This window comes from Dryobates pubescens, chromosome 16 (genome assembly GCF_014839835.1).
Source record: "Dryobates pubescens isolate bDryPub1 chromosome 16, bDryPub1.pri, whole genome shotgun sequence".
Classification (NCBI taxonomy): domain Eukaryota; kingdom Metazoa; phylum Chordata; class Aves; order Piciformes; family Picidae; genus Dryobates; species Dryobates pubescens.
In genome coordinates, this window is record NC_071627.1 from 23,557,760 (window position 1) to 23,574,680 (window position 16,921).

At 48.3% G+C, this 16,921-nt stretch overlaps 1 protein-coding gene across 2 annotated transcripts in view; it reads left to right on the forward strand.

Moving 5' to 3' along the window:
• The first annotated feature begins 795 nt into the window (after window positions 1-795).
• KLHL3 (kelch like family member 3) overlaps window positions 796-16,921 on the forward strand; it is a 50,740-nt gene continuing 34,614 nt past the window's right edge. Inside the window, exons 1-3 of one of the 2 annotated variants that reach the window (XM_054168501.1) lie at window positions 796-866; window positions 13,602-13,718; window positions 16,548-16,654. In XM_054168501.1, coding sequence (XP_054024476.1) covers window positions 826-866; window positions 13,602-13,718; window positions 16,548-16,654 — 265 coding nt within the window. In that variant the 5' untranslated portion in view covers window positions 796-825. Of the gene's footprint in view, window positions 867-5,602; window positions 5,825-13,601; window positions 13,719-16,547; window positions 16,655-16,921 lie in introns of those variants that run through there. The other variant, XM_054168502.1, reaches the window with a different exon arrangement.

Consider the following 16,921-nt stretch of genomic DNA (forward strand, 5'->3'; position numbering starts at 1 on the left):
TTGAAGTTGCCAAAGTAATTCACTGTATGATTTCATTAGGGCTTGTTTAGTTGTTTCCTTTCCATCACTGCAGGAATAATGGTGCTCCATTTACTGGACAGAGCTCTCTTGAGTCCTGTCTGATTGCAAGTTCAGGACTTCTGCTCCTGAGGCCACTGCTGGACTAGAGAATAGTGGTAGTTGTAATTGCTACTGGCTCTTGCATAGGATATTTAGCAAAGTGCATTCTTCAAGAGAAGCAATTCTGGCTGGTGCTTTCATGGAGGTGTATCCTCCTGCACAAGGTTGCTCCTAGGAGCACAAAGCAGGGTTTCAGTGCTTTGCAGGGAGCTGGCTGGTGTGAATTGCCATGCCTTTTCCCTTTAAGCCCCTCATCCATGGGTTCCTGCAATTTTAAGTCAAGGCAAACTGTGTTTTTTCCCATAATTATGCCATTTAGAAGTTGCTACTGGACCTTGCTTTGACTCACTAGCTGGAATCTGGGCTCCTGCTCTGTGGTATCAATGTCACTTTTAAAGCCTCTCTGAGGCATGAGTTTGGTGATGAATCAGCAGCACGTGTTCTGCAAGTGTTCCTCTGGGTTCCTGTGTTGCTAGTGGCAATGGGGAGATCTCATTTTCTGCCTGCTGGGGAGCCAGCTGAGAGGGAGTTGAGAAACATTGCCTTTGGAAGGAAGGCTGGGCAGGAAGAGCTGGGCTTGTTTTATTGCTGGTGCTGCTCTAGGCCAAAAGTGTTGCAATGAGTCGGTGCCACACACTCCCCTAATGCCTTCTCAAAGCATGTTTCCTTTCTCCCTCACAGGGTACACTTCTGCATGGAGAGAGGATGGGAAAGCTGAGCCCTGAAAAGGACACCACAAAAGTCCAGTAAGTGAATGGAAGCCCGAGCTGAGCCCCTGACATACAGTTCCCACTCTGGAGATTGGGCAGAAAAAGCTGTTTGCCAGCAAAATACCAAGCAGGCTGATGAAGGACAATCTGTTACCTGTGAGGAATCCCTGCTGCAGGAGACAGCTCTTTCTGCTCAGGTGAAATAACGAGCCTGCAGAAACAAAGCTTGCCTGCATTCCAGTGTGTGGCAGCTGTGACTTGCTGCTTCCTGCTAATGTTGCAGTGTTGTGGCACTGTGGTGCTGGACTGTGTCTCTTGGCTTTTGCAAAGAGCCAAAGTGGAGATGTTTTAAAAGCTTTCAAGAAGAGAGCGAGGCAATGAGTGTGCAGGGAGCAAGAGTAAAGAGACCTGGCTGGGGGTGGTGAGGTCCTCAGTGAGAATAGGTTGGCTTATGCTGCTCTCTCAGTTATGGTATACAAATGTTCATGAAGCCACAAAATGACTTTATGAAGTGTGTGAGTAGTTTCCCCTTATAACAGAGAGTGTTAGTGGAAGCTTTAAGGGTTATATTATAAAGCCAAAGAATCACATTGAAGTGTTATTTTAACACTGAAGCAAAAATTTTGAGGGGAAAAACCCCCCACACATTTTGGCCCACAGCCTGAATTTCAGTAGGTGCAGAAGTGGGAGTCGAAACTGAGGACTCATGAGAGACTTGGTAGCATTTAGGCATCTGAATACTGGCCTCTGCCTTGTTGCACTGCCCACAGCAGGGTTTGTTCACAGCTTTCTGCCTGAATGTTAATTTTTTCCTTTTCAGCACTCCATTCTCAATCATAAAAATCTGCCACTTTCTGACAAATACCTACTAGGACTACAGGGCAGGAAGTCTATGCTTCTGACATAGCTGACTGTGGGTGACATCAACTGCTTATGCCACAGGAAAGGGGAGGTGCAGGAGCAACCTTCCCATCTGGCCTGTCACTGCTGTGTAGGGTGAGCGATAGGATGGTTTGCACCCCAGAAATCACAGCCCGAGGGTGAGGATGGGGCTCGGTAATCTAAAGATGGTTGTGCTGGGATGAAATATTGAAGCAAATCCAGTATTTTTATAGGAAAGACGATTTTTGTGAGAGACTAAAAGAAAACCTTTTTCATAAGCCCCGATTTTGCTGTCCCCAGACAGGCAGGAGTGTGGAACTGGGACATCTGCCAGCAGAGGGCGACAGTGCCAGAGGCTGTAGGCGCTGCTGCTTTCTGCGGCGTCTCCGTCTGGGGACCAGGATCCCGGCTAGGGGTGAGTGCTGGAGCAGATGTGCCAGCCGCTGTGCTTCACACGCTTCAGAAAACAGGGCTTCCGTGGCAGTCTCTTAAGCTTCAGCTGATTCCTGCTCTGGGAAGGACCCTGCCTAGAATGTCTCCTAGGACTTCCTCTTGAGCTGTGTGGTAACTTGGATCCCTCTGAGTTGCTGTAGCAGCTTAATTTTGGCTGCTGTTTTGGTTTGTTATGTGAAAGCAATACGACATGCTCTAAATTCCAGCAGTGGATGGGCAGAAAATACCTTCAGGATTTCTCTACCAAGGTCCCTTGGGAGCAAGCACAGTAGCTAGCTACCACCTCCAAGCGACTGCAGTTAGGTGTCTTGGGTATCTCAGAGGCTATTTCAGTGGGTACCTTTGGCTATTTTTTCTTTCCTTAGTGGACCTGTATCCAGGAAACATGTTCTACATACAGCTCTATCTAAATGAATATTTACTTCATTAAAAATCACAGATTAAATTTAGCTGGAGTGAACTTCTGTCAGTCATCTAGTTCCAGCACCCCTCAAAGCAGGACCAGCTTCTGTGTTGGAGCAGGTTGGACACTCAAAAGCATATATATATATACACACACACACACTCTCTTAATATATGCATTTATGAGAAGGTGTATGTTTATGTGTAAACCCACATACATTTATCTACCTAGATACAGCTCTTAAAGAAGAGAATGAAAAATAATGTAGGCTGAGGAGCTGCAGCCTTGGAAAGAAGCTTCCCTGAATGCAGTGTTTTATTTGTGCAGATTCTCCCAGCTCTCAGTACAGAAGCCACAGCTTCTAGAGAAAGATGATTAATAATTTGGTGGAGGGAATTATGTAACTAAAAAAGGAGAGCTCCTAAAGATAGCAAATAGTTTATGATAGGGATCTCTGGAACCTATATATTGATGTATACTGGCAACAGGTATATAGAGGGGTTGAAGGTTTCCTGAACTGTTGTTTGTTTGTTAGCTTTTGTTTGTTGTTGTATTTAAGCTCTTCCAGTTTGCCTTGCAGAGCCAGGAAGGTTTTTTCACCTTGAAGCAGTTTGCTTTCTGGTGGGTTTTGGGAAGGGGGCTCCTTTTTGCTTCTGCTGAGCTGTGGAGATTGGCAGGGTGTTGTCCCAGTGTATCTCTTCACAGAATTAAATTAATGGCAGCACTCTGTGCTTTGCTTACAACCTCAAGGTTAAATCAGCTCTCAGACTTTGGGCCAGGAGAGAGTCTTGGATCAGGTGGGCAGGGACTGTTTTTATTCCCTTCATTCCTGGCATCTTTGTTGAATAAATTCCTTGCTGTGGTAGGGACATTGGCTTTGATCTGATCTTTTCTGTGGCTCATTAGAGTTGGGGGGGTTTGGTCTTTCATGGCAGATCTGAAGATTATCAGAGGAATCCAGAAAGGTTTTGGTGGGCCAAGGGGTGGTGGTACTGGCAGTGAACCTTCCTGCTCTGAGCATTGTTTAGGTTTGGTTGGTGTTGGAAGGTAGATTAGGTACAGGAACAAGTTAGGATTAGTCAGGAGTAGGAATTTTTGAAACAGGCTGGGAAAATTCCACCCATCAAGTGTTACAGCTTTTGCTTTTTCAAGATACTGATCTTTGCACTGAAAAACAAGCAAGAAATTTTTGTGTTAGGGTTCTAACCCAGACAGGTTTATTTTGCAAGGCTGCTGTAAAGATAATCTCTGATTACTGGAACGTGCTTTTGTCCTGTGCCAGCAAGGAATACTCCCTGGTTTGCCCATCTCTCCCTGGGATTTACCTTTCCATGCTTGCCAGAGGTGTTTAAAGAGTCCAGAGGTTACATGTGCTGGTGGGACAAAGCATGTAAGAAGGTATTGCTGGTTTGGTTCAACCTAGGGGCCGAGTTCCCAGGCTGACTGGAGTGAAATGTAGATTTTCATGGTAAAAGCCCAAAATTTTGTTATTTCCCAGCTGGGCACTAATAAAGACACAGCAATTTCAGGACCTGCTCTTGTATCTGGACATTTTATGGTTACTGAGAGACTTGCCCGATGGAAACGAGTTCTAGTCCTTGTTTCCTAGGTAAATTCTACTATTTTTAGTATAGTTACTGTTTTTCCTCTGGTTTGAAATCTTGTATCTTGCAGTGTTGCCCATTGTGCATCAAGAGTGTAAGGCTGACTGGAGGCTGGGGAAGTACTTGAGGATCTGGATGCCTCTTAATGATAGTTTAACAGGGTCTTCAATGGGGAAATGCAGGAATTTAGGCTGGATCCTGTGCAAGGTTTGACTCATGGGTTGATCTGCATTTCTTCTGTTTGTGGGCAGGCTGCCAAATGGTGTTTAAACAGCAGGACTCTTGACTGGCTTTGATAAAGTCCTTCAACTTCCAGGTGTGTTAAGTTTCCTCATCTGAAGAAAGGAGGTGATGATTCTCAGCAAGCTTCTGAAACCCTCCCCTGGAAAGTGCCATAGCATCTGTTCAACCCCCATTGCTGCTGTGTTTTAAAAGGTGTATGAAACTTAGGTTGAGGATGTGGCTTGAGGAGAAATGTGGAAGAGTGAGGTAATTTTATTTACAGACTGTATGGTATCTTGCAAGAGAAATCTCATCATGCTTCTGCTTCTCTTTGCACAAGGATGTTCTGTGAATGGAAGAGCGATGAAGAAAGCAAATGTTTCTTGTCTTCATTATAATTAATCTCTAGGGCCTCATTGCTGCAGAGCAAGACTGAGAAAATCTTTTAATGAAACGAGAAACCCCTCAGATTTGTGTGAAATCCCTGCATTTGTGTCAGCTGGAATAAAAATGGCAAGTGTGGTCTAGTGCAGTGCTTCAGGGTAAGCAGCACCTGTGGTTTGAGGACCCTGAAAGCCCTGTGCAGCAGGTCTTGGGCCTGATAGATTGCATAGAAGGACAGCAAGATCTTTATCAAGTGGGGAGCTGGAGGCTAGATCCTGCTTCATGCAGAGGAAGTAGGGGGACCCAGACGGGTTGGGACTTTGCTCAGGTGTATCACCAGCCCTCTCCTGCTGCTGCCCTGTGCAGAGGCTTGCACAACCTCTTGGTCAGTACTGGGGAGTTTCAGTCCGGTGAAACTTTTCTTTAGCACACGGGTTGGACGGACTCGGGCAGTTACGGCCCCTCAGCTCATCCACCACCTCCCCAGAGGCCAGCGGTGGCAGCAGTGGCGCTGGCAGAAGCGCTGCCATCGACAGCCGGCTGAGGGACCCGTGGATCTCGGGGACACCGGAGCTGCTCCCCGCGGCTGCCCCCGCCCCTCCCGGTTCCCTCTCGCCACCACCACTCCCTCCGTTAGTACGGCTCGGGGCTGGCCGTCGACCTCTTTAGCCCCTAGCTACCGTTCTCGCAGGTTGTGCCAGCGGCGCTGGCCGGAGCCCGGGCCAGGAGGCGGGGGGCGGCGGGGGCCGGGCGGTGCGGAGCGGCGGGGCCGCCCTCCACAGCTGCCGTTGCCCGGAGACGATCGCAAGCTCGCCGGGGGAGGAGGCTGCGAGGAGGAGGAGGAGGCGGTGCGGGCTGCGGCGGCGGCAGTCGCTGCGGCGGGGCGCGCCGGGGACGCAGCGCTCCGCTCCCGCAGGAAGCGGCCCGGGGCGGGGGCGGCCGGTCGCAGCCATGCCGGGCCCGGGGCGCTGAGCCTGCCCCGCCGCCCGCCCCGGTCCCCCCCCCCGGCTCCGGCTCCCTCCGTGCCGCACAATGGAGGAGGAGAGGTAGGAACCGCCGCAGAGCCTTTGTGTCCGCCCCGGCACCGCCGCGGCTTGGCGGGATACGGGGTTGGGGCGGGGGGCGGACGGGCAGCGCCTGCCCGGGAGGGATGCGGGGTGGAGGATGCCGAGCCCCGGGGACGGGGTATGCCGTTCTCCGGGGAGCTCTCGGCGGCTGTGCGCAGGCATGCGGGACGCGGCTGGCGGGGATTCCCCCCCTGCCATCCCTTCCCGTCCCTGCCCGCTCGCAGGAACCTCTTCTGCGCTGAGCGCCTGCCGTGTTAGCCTGCATGTTGCAATGTCATGGTGACAGCCTCCTTCGCCCCGTATGCCCAAACGGAAGGGAACAGCGTGGTGTTTCAAGTAGGATGTGCTTTAGATATGGATAGCGAGGTGAGGTAGGCTGCCCCAGTGGGTGTTAATCAAAATCGCTGGTGGAGGTGTTGGGGCAGGAGAGGTGGGCTGGTGTGCTGCAGGGTCGCTCCATCGAAATGTGCCTCATGCTGGGCTTGTCTGCCTGCCTTCCTCGTATCTCGAACCTCCAGCAGCTCCGTCTTTCAGCTGAAGACGTACCCGCTGCTACTTGCTGATCTTTTGAGTAGTGAATGAAAATCGGTAACGTCTATGGAGCCTTCAGACCTCGACTTACCTGCCTGTATTTGGGGAAGCTGGGCACTATATGGGTGTTAGGTCAGGCAGGAGGGCATCCTGTGTCTCCCTTGCATGGTACCTGGGCTATAGATACTTTATTTCTTGCAAGGCAGCTGTTTTGCCCCAAAACACGAGTGCAGAAGTGCTTGCATAGTCGACCTCCTGTCAACTGAGCATGAGGATTTTGCTGCGCAGGGACTTCATAGATGCTCAGGAGGTGTTTGGTGTTTCTGTTCTGCCCTCATTCTTCCTCCCCTCTGTCGCAGTGCCTTTCACACACTAAAGCTCGCCCATACCCCTTCAAACTAAACATGAAGCTGATTTGGGGTTTCCTTTTTAGTACTAAACCCCCCCCACAACAAAACAGGATATGCTGAGTGCTTCCCTTTGTGCTGGTGGCCTTGCAGGGAATGGGGGAAGAGAGAGGGGGCTCGACCTGCTGGTAGCAGTAACCATCAGGGGTTGACAGAAGTTTTGTTTCAATATGATAACGTTGGAAAATTAAGCTGGGGTCAACCCCTACATTCTGGAAGTTTTCCCTCCCTTGAAGGAAAACCCTCACAGCAGCCTGTGGGAGTTGCTTTTTAAGCTCTGGAGGGTAGATTTCCACCCTTAGGCAACTCAAGGGTTGCAATTGTTTGTGTACTTAATGTGCAAAACAAAACTTTGAGCCTGGCACATCTCTTTACATTGCATGGTAGGGCTTCTGCTTCCCCTGAGGGTGTGCCTGGCCACCTCTGGATATTAACCCAAATGTTCACTAAATCCAAGTGCCATGAAATCTTTGCTTATCACACTCAATGCTAACATGTGGAATAGGTTTTTCTTTATATAGGTATTTTATTCTAGTATTTGAGGGAGGGGAGTAGAGCTGTTGTGATACTCCAGACTGGGATCATCCTTGGCACTATTAATTAATTGCCTTTTGATTTTTTTTTTAATGATTCCCAGCAATGGTTTCATTTTGACTGGAGGCTTTTTGATGGCCATGCAGAGCTGAAAAAGCCCCTGGGATAGTACCTGGGCTGCTTTGCCTCACCCTTTTTTTCCAGATCGTCTGTTTCTAGGGATTAAAGGACTGTCCCCATCAGCATGTTCTCTGCCCCTGGAAGTGAGCAATGATTACTCAAATTGCTCTTTGTAGTTCTGGTTTTCGGGAAGGGGAAGGCATGTCCTGAGCTGGTTGTGGGCAGTAACCATGTGGGGTTTGACTCTTGGCAGGGAAAGCTGGAAATGTTCACCTGCTTTCTGGTTCAAAAGGGCAGGCAGTGTGGGACTGTGCTGAGGCTGCTTTGCCTGCTCTGAGCAAGTCCTGGGAAGAGATGGTAACAAAATGCCCTTGGTGGGTGAGCACCATGGGCTGGTTCCGTTCCCGTTCCTGTACTTCTGCTCCACATTTCAGCTCCGATCTGTGTCATGCAGATTAGGCCTTGAGTTTTACACTTGTGACTTTCATGACAGCAGAATTCCCTCTGGATTTTCATCTTGCTGCTTTTTCCATTTTTGTAGCCAGTGAGGAACAAGCTGGGTGGTGGTTGCATCACCTCTGCCCCTGGTCCCAAGCCTGCCTGCACTCACATATCCTGATAACTCGCACATCCGAGTTGTTCAGTGGTATCGTGTGCCCATGTCGTTGAGCATGGTTAGAAGCAGCCAAGGGTGAGGGGGGATTTAGCCTGAAACCTTCATATCTGGCAACAAACTATTTCAGAATCTTGATTTTCTTTCTCTGTGTTGATAGAGACTTTATGGAGGAATTATATAAGGCCTTATAGTTGGGCATGGGTCTCTGGTTCTGAATTTGGAAGGTGTGTTTGAGTTTGAATGGGAAAATAACCTTGGAATGCTAGGGGCTTTTTGGTTAAGGAATGAAAGCACCTGCAATTTTGACTTCATCTTTGAGTGGGGGTAGTTTCTTCCTAGTTTGAGAAATACAATATTTGTCTTTGAAAGCAAGTGGTATTGTCATGTGTGAGTTATTTGCTGTCATTTCCATTACTGTCAGCAAAGACTTTCCTTCTTGGTAGTTCCAGAAGTCTGCTTTTCCCCTGAGGTCTCCTTTGATATGAATATCCTCTTGGGGATCTGTTGTATACCAGTTGTGTGGGTTTGTGCTTTCTTTTTTCCCCCTCTCCTAAGCTAATGTCCCCATGTTGGTGTAGGCACTGAAATAATCCAGCAGAACAGGAAAATAATGTTGCTATTAAAAACAACTAAAACTCATAATCCTTTCCATTCTGCTATCCTGTGTGCTTTAGTGGTAATGTTTCTCTGCAAGCCTCTCAGAATCCATCTGAGTGTTTGGATTCCTTCAGTCACATATTTCACTGTCATTGTATAAAGACAGAGTCAGAAGTGGAGATTCTTACAAACATGCCATTACCCCCATGTCCTTTTCTACCTGTGTCTGTCTGACCCGAGGAATAAAACTCTGGAGTGAATGCATTTGTGCCATGGTTTTGGCCATTGATTCTCAGCAGAAAGTGATACCACTTAAGGTAAAATGATTTTTTCCCCCCCTCATCTTTCTAAGCCTAAATTAATATTTTGGTTTTCTCTCAGTTTAGTAGAGGCATTTGCATTCTGAGCACTGCTACCTGTTGTCTATCAAATCTTTGGCATCTATCAGATTTTTAGATCAGAGCTGTGTCAAAACTCTCAGAAACTGAAGATTAACATTTTGACAGTGAGGAGTGTCATGTAGCCCACAAAGAAACTCCATAGGCTTTAAAAACCTACAGCTGGCATGTCCCTTTGGGGTTAATGCAAGGATGGGAAGTGCCCACAGAGCTGTTGAGTTGCCTGTGCTGTGGGGGGCAGGTTGCCAAGCCCTGTTGACTATGGCCAGCCTTGAGGGCTGAAGCTCCATGGTGATATGGGACAAGCCCTAAGAGCAGACCTCAGTGTGTGGTGCACAGGCAGGAGATGAGGTCATTTCTCAGAGACCCCCCTGCACTGGTGCACAGCAGCATGAGGCTGGACTGGACATGTCTGGAGTCCCATCATCTCTCCAGTGTGAGAGCCTGATGCAGAGGGACCTTTGTGGTGCCCACATGTGGGCTGGGAGCTGAGCCTGGCAGCTGTTCTCCCAGAAAAACGAGCAGAAGCTCATCCTTCTTTCCTCTGAAGGAGGGCACATCCGAGATGCCCCCCTCCTTTGGGGCAAACCCCTGGCTCCAGTGAAGCCAGCAGTAGAACAGATTGTGGCAGAGCTGGGGTTTTTAGTCCTGGGGTTTAGCAACTCTCTGCTCTGCAAAAATCTTGCCAGGGGACAGTTTTGCTCTGAGGAAGGCTTTTATTCTTTCACATAATCTACAAAGACATCTGTAATTACTGCTGGTAACTAAGGCAACCCAACTTTATAGCTGATGCATGCATGCAGCAGAGCTGTGGCTTATTATGGCATTTTAGAATACCTTTCTCTTGGGTGGTATGTGGCCATGCCCAGGCAGGAGCTGTGCTGGGAGCCCATGGGTAGCCTGAGCTGAGCCTTGCTAGTGGGGCTTGGGGAGGAGGAACACAGTGTGAGCTGGTTGTGATTCACTGGGCTGGCTACACTGAGGACTCTCACATCAGAGTTTGTTTGTTCTGCGTGGGGACAGCGTTGAAAGGCCACACAGGAGGTGGCGGTGGGGTTGGTGCTCTCTGAAAGCAAGAGCCTCTTTGCTTATTTTAGGAGAACCCTGCTGTGTCCCTAACGAGGATGTTCATCTGGCCCAGGGAAATTAAATCATGTGTCCATTCGCTCGCTGCACAGCCTCAGATAGCCCAGGAATAGAACAAATTGCTGCTGGCAGCTGGCTTGCGAGTCCTGCTGGTGTGGTAGGACAGCAGCTAGACAAAAGTGAAGCTGCTGGGGGCAAAGTCTCTGTGGTCACAGGGTGCAGGGGCTCTAGAACCTCTGGGTGGTCTCAGCCAGTACATTTGATCAGAGGAGCCTGTTCCTCCGTTAATAACAGTGTAATAAGTGTAGCAGTTCTTAGTGTTGTGGGGAAAGGAACATCAGAAGAGGGCTGTGCAGTGCACTGCTTTGCTTTCTCAGGTCTGGCTTTTGCTTTGTGACAGCTTGTGTTTGCTTGGAGCACTCAGGCTCTTGCATTTCTCTGTTGGAAATGTGTTGGTGATCTCTGAGTGTGTGCATGGGGGTGTGAAATCTTTCTCCCAGGTAACATCATCCCCTGTCCATTACTGGCACACTGGAAGCTGAGTCAGTCTCCAGGATGAGTTAAAGGCTCTTGGCCATTAATTTTTCAACTATGTTTTTTAGATGAGTCATTTGGAGAAACTTTAAATAGCCTATCTTGATGTTTCTAATTTTTGTTCTTAATCAAGTTTTAAAGCAGGCAATCTGCAGCATTTTCTTACTCTGAGCCTGTGGCCCTGCTAGCAAAGCTGAGGATGGCTTTTGGGATCTTTCTCTAACAAAGTTACCTTTTAGGAAGACCTGATGGATCTTTTCCAGAAATTTCAAAGCAAGGTTGTGTGGGTTTTTCCTTTCTTTTTTCTTTTTCTTTTCCCCCTTTTCAAACCCACAGGCAAATATTGGTGGAGTTGAGGCTTTATGAAGGCTTGTTGGTCTGACATTTACCTTGGTGTTCAATGAAACTTGCTGCGTCCTTTGAACGTTGCTTGGGTGGGTTTTTTCTTTTGCCAGCAGCAGAAGTCTGAACACAATGAATCCTTGGTCCCCAGCCCTGAAGTACTGATAAACAAATCTCAGCAGTGTGCTTTTTAATCTTAAAGAAACCCCAGGGGTTTTGTGTGCATCACTTAGGTCTGGATCCCATGAGGTCTGTCTGTGATGATGACCAAAGCGGTGTCCCACAGCGGTCCAGCTGTCCCGCCCCAGACCCATGGGCAGAGCTTTTCCCTGCTGATGCCTTTTGGTTTCACTTTCTATTTTTTCCTTTTTCTTTCTTTCTTCTTCCTTTTTTTTTTTTTTCCCTGTTTTGTTTTGGTTTGCCTCCCTTATGTGTTTGGGCTCTGGAGACGAGAGCTCAGTGAAGTCACTTGTGCTTTCAGAGCCTCTTTTGTTGCCCCTTGGCTCCAGTGTGCTGCGAGGACAGATAGAGCTGTTTAAAAAGCAAGGATTTACAGGGCGGTGTTTAAAGCTGTGGTCACACTTCACTTGGCCTAAGATTTCACCCAGAGCCTTTGATAGATAAAGCAGTGTGGCTGAGGTGTGTTTTCTGTGTCCTGGAGTGAGGAGACTCCTTTGCTGGGGCATGCAGCCGAGTGTCGCCGCCGCGCTGTGCCCGTGAATGCTGCCGGCACTACGTGCAGCGCAGAATGAGTGCAGCTTCCTTTGGGGACAGAAAGAGTGGTTGTGTTGTTGCCTGGTGCCAGACCCTTGGATGCCAAACATTTAACAAGAGGTACCCTTTCAGCTTAGGGTTTCTTTTTTTCCCCCCTTTTAATTCAACTATATTAAACTATTTGGATGATGACTGCAACACGGTCTGGTTGTCTCCTTTCCTGGGACATGTGCTGAGTGATGTTGAGCTCAGCCTCACTGCTTTACTTATGACTGAAAATATTTCACTTGCTCAGCAAAGTGAAAGAATTGGACTTGGCTGGTTTCTGGCATTCAGCTTTGTCTGGGGCACAAAGCTGGAGGCCGCTCAGTATGCAGGGGTGTATTTGAGCTGCGTGCAGCTTGGCTGCTGTTCAGCGTCTTGTTTCTAGAAGAAGGACAATGCAGCCCACCAAGGACACCTGGAGGGCCAAAGAGCTTTGTGGGGTCTCAAGGGATGTGGTGCTGGTGACAGCCACCTGTCAGGAGCAGGCAGTGGGGTGAGTGTGAAGCTCAGCAAGGGCTCCACACTGCCAAGGGGTAGGAAATTGTGGGTGCTTGTGGTTTTCGAAGGGTCACTGCGTGTGTACACGTATGTAGGTACAAATGTGCATGCTTACACACCTTAGCAGAGGCTGGCAGGCTGTTCTGGAGAAGGAACCTTTTGCACTTGATACCCTTTCTTGAGCTATCATTTTCTGGTCACCAGTCAAGCAAGGATGCTGGGCTGCCCAGACTCTTGGTTTATCCTGATTCAGCTTGTTCTAGCGTGATACAAGCCCAAGTGAGAAAGGTGGCAGGGAGGAGGGAACAAATGTGAAGCTAAGGGAGACTGTGCTTTCCAAAGGAAAACTCTAAGAAGGCCTCCAGTTGGGTGCATGATGGTGATGGGTTACCTCCTGAGGTCTGCCATTTGCATGGGGTTGGTTTTCAACACGGACAGCCTTGACTGGTTTGTTTGCTGGCAGCTTTGATGGGTGAGCCATGGGTGCAAGCAGAACAGACCTAGCTCCGAGTGCTGCCTTATCACCCAGTGATTTCACACACTTTCAGAGCAGGGAGATGGAGATATTGACCTGATGTCAATGCTAGATAAAGAGCCAATGCTCCCATCAGAGTCATGAGGACACGTGTGTGCCCGAGGCACCTGTTGGCCTGGTTCAGCACAGCACGTAACCGGGCGCATCTGGTTTGATGCTACCTCTGTAGCTGGTGGTTCTGGTGGGAAAGTCTGGTTTAATAATTCTTTCTGTGGGTTTCAGTTGGCACTTAACAGGTCTGTTTCTAAAAGGGAAGCAGCCTCTGTAAAGCAAATGCTTTGGAAGCTGCTCAGGGAGTTTTGATTGTCCTTTGCTGCTTGCCTGGACATAAGATGATACAAGTATTGTACACTTGGTGTTGTTCAGCTGGGACACTGCAGACTGAATTTCCCTTTCTCTGTATGGATGTTAAAGTATCTGTGGTACTCTTGTAGTTCCCAGCGCTGGAATCTCTTTCTGTTCAGTGAAGCAATTATGTTCTGGCTTGAATTTCAATTTATACTGCTTTCCTGGCCTGGAGCCTGCAAGGCCGAGCTTTGTCCTCAAGTGCTTGGCACTTTCTCCTTTTCCTCTCTGCTGACTGAGTTGTGTGCTGGGTTGGCTGTCATCAGCCATGCAGCAGTGCTGCGTTTTGTGATGCTCTTCATTTGGGGAACCTGAACCTCCCAACAAACGTGCAAATAACCCCACACATGATACCCTTTGCTTTACTTTTATGGCGCTTTAGAAGTGATTATTTTCCTTTCCCAGAGTGCCATCGAGTCAAACTTTCTACCCCTTTCTTTGTCCTTGTTTGTAGCATCAAGCAGAGCTCGCGGTCCTCCGAGGCAGCTGAGGATGAGAAGGACCAGCGCACAGTGACAGTCAACCCCTCGCACATGAGGAAGGCATTCAAGGTCATGAACGAGCTGCGGAGGTACGCTGCTGACTTCATGGGGACCCTCTCTGGTTGAGCAGGGACATGCTGGATGGAGCAGAAGGGCTTCTGGGAGACTCAGGGAAAAACTCTGTGCCTTTTTTCTAACAGCTAATGGTTGTGTGTAGGGAGTTCATAAACAAGTAGGAAGAGGCAGCTAAAATGTGGTGGATTACTCTTCCTCATCTCACACCTCCCTATCTTCCCAGCAGAAGCAAGCCAGCTGTGGCTCAAAAACATTATCTGAGCAATAGCCTTCATTTCTAGGTGGTAATTCATGCAGTCTTCTGTTACTTACAGCAAATTCAGCTGTAAACTATGTTCTTAAGTGAGCTAATGGTCTGAAAAGCAAGAATAGAACACTAGAGACATTAAGACACCTACACACAATTATAGATCAATGATTATAAATGTGGTGTTCTTGTTCTCCTTATCCAGCAGCGTCACTCAGTCTGGGCTTAGCACTCCAAAGCAGGGGGTTAAAAAACCCAGTAAGTCATCAACTCAGGAAGAATGTCAGCTCTCTACTTGCAAATGTAAAAATCCTGAAATTGGTGAAAAGAGAACACCTTGGTCTCTTCACACAGCTGTGTGGGTTCAGGGAGACTGGAGGATGAAAAACATGTCAGAGAGCAGAGTGGTGAAGAATTGCTGTCAGCACTGTGGTGGCAGCGGTTAAACCCAAGTTGATTCTTGGTGGTTGTTATCCTGTTGAGCCAGAGAGAAGTTCAGGGAGTGTTTCCCCACCCCAGTTCCTTTGAGTCCTTCACCATCCAAATGGAGACTAAGAAACCCAATTTTCAGCAGCAGTACATGTGAGCCTAGGTACTCCCTCTGTATCCAGATAAAGCAGATAACAGCCTCCTCCTGCATGCTCCAAGTGCTGAAAAGATGCTGTGACAGCCACCTCTCCCCGATGGATTGAGAAGTTTCCTAAGAGACACCACCACTGGTGTGGGGAAGGATGAGAAATGTCTCCTGCCACAGATGTCTGACAGCAATTTTGAGTTGCATAGGGACAGAAAATGAAAATGTCTTTGCCTTTTAACAATTGTCTGAAGCAGGATATGGTTTGCTTTTCTTTCTGAAAAAATATTTATATTGGCATCCCTCTAGTCCTTTCTTTGTGCTGAAAGCAAAAGATCTGGAAATAAGAGGTTTGTGCAGCTATATTCAGAAGCCTATTGTGCTCCTGTTATTCCTCTGTTAATTGAAGCATAGTGGGACTAGCCAGAGCTGGACAACGTTTCTTAGTGCCTGTAGTTAGCTAGATCTAGTGCAATACACAGAAGACTGAAAGCTGCCCTTGAGCACCTGTTTGAGGTTTGGTTTTGTTTTCTGTGTGCTCCTTTTTGTCATCTCCTGCTGCTGTTCTGGAATTTACAGTTCTCCTGCATTGTGTGATCTGTTGAGCTATAACAATCAGTGTTAAGAGTGCCTCCCCTCCAGTGCACCCAGAGATCTCATACAGAGGCTCTGAAAAAATCTTGCTAAGCCTTTAACCTATTTATGTATGTTGCTTACTTGAAATTTTAAGCTTTTAAATGTAGATAAAATTAATTTCATGAGTGGCACTTCAGATAACTGTGTTCCAAAGAGGAACTGAACAGAGCACCTTTTACATAAGCTGAAGGAAATGAAGCTTGCATTAAGAGGCTGTTAAAAAGCAGCCCTCGTTGCTATCACCCCTTCCCAGCTGGAGTGAATGTGGAGCACAGACTACCAGTTCCTACTCTCTGCCTGTTTTCCAGCTATAACCCTCCAGTTCCCAGGTGTTTTGTTCTTGTGGTCCAACATATGGAGGAGATGGATGTAGTCTGTGGACGCTCCCTGTGTGTTTATTTGATGTGCAGTTTCCTAAAGACAAAGTGCAGCGTGGTGATAAGCATTTCTGAGAAGGGGACATCTAGATTCACGGACCCTGATCCTTTTCCAGGCTTGACATTTGAAAAGAACACCCTTATTTTGCATTTGTATGCTCAAGCATCTTAAACCCAACTTCTTGAGAGGCTGAGCACTCCTAGCTGGCTGGCATCTCCGAAGCCTTGTGCAAACATTAACTAATGAATCCTCAAAGGATATGTGTGGGGCTAGTCAAAAAGGTCAGCAGTTAATGAAGTGACTTTTCTAAAGCTGTTCAGTGAGTCAGTGGAGGAGCTCAGAAGTTTTTTGGTTTTCTGTTTGGAAGCCTGTGCTTTATCTCGGTGACTCAATCCCAGGCTAATTGACGTGGTAAACAAAGTCCTCAGGCCCACAGGTAAAATTCAGTGACTGACATCTCACTGGGAAACTGCTGAGGCAGCCTTTGCACTGCTCAGTGCCAGGAGGTGGTTTTTTGGTGGTCATGCTCTTCAGGGCCAAAGATGGAAGGAAGTACAGAAATAACTTCCTTTTTCCACTCTACCTTTTCTCTATGGAGAGGTGAAAGCACTGCATGACTGTTCCTTGTTCCTAGAGCTTGGCTCCAGGTAGTGCCCATACCCTGAAGCTCTTCTGTGCCTTCTCCAAGCCCTACTTGTTTGAGAGGTGTAAGGAGCCCCTTACCCATCTGTTCTTTGGGCAGCATGCATGTCTGGTTTAGCTTCCAGCTGTTATTTTTCCCCTGGGGAATGCAGAATCACAGGCACATTCAGGATCTGCACTGCAGGCAGACATCGATAGGAGCTGGTAGCTGGGGGATTAGAGGACTTTCCACTGGCATTTGGCAGAAGCTCAGGACCCTTATCTATTATGGTGGGTCTTCTGCTTGCTTTTCCAGGCTAGGCTGATGTAGCTTTCTGCCTGACCAGGAGTTCTGAAATGATCTTTCCCTTTTCTGGTGTTTTCCAGCAAGAGGCTCCTCTGTGATGTGGTGATTGTGGCTGAAGCTGTGGAGATGGAAGCTCACCGCGTGGTGCTGGCGGCCTGCAGCCCGTATTTCTGTGCCATGTTTACAGGTACAGCCACTGCCCTTGGGTGACCCCAGAGCTCGTGTCTGGGGCAGGAGCTGTGGCACAGCCTGCAGGAAAGAGGTTCCTTGAGAGAGAAGTAGTGCAGTTAGCTCTGTGGTTTGCTGCAGCTGATGTGGATGATGCCGGTCACCCTTGACTAAATCCTTGAGGTTTGGTACATGACTGTATGGGTGTGGGGTGAGTGGGTAGCATGTGAGTCACAGGAAGGTTGCTCTGAGGTTTGGCTCACTGCTTTTGGGTTTGGGTGTTTGT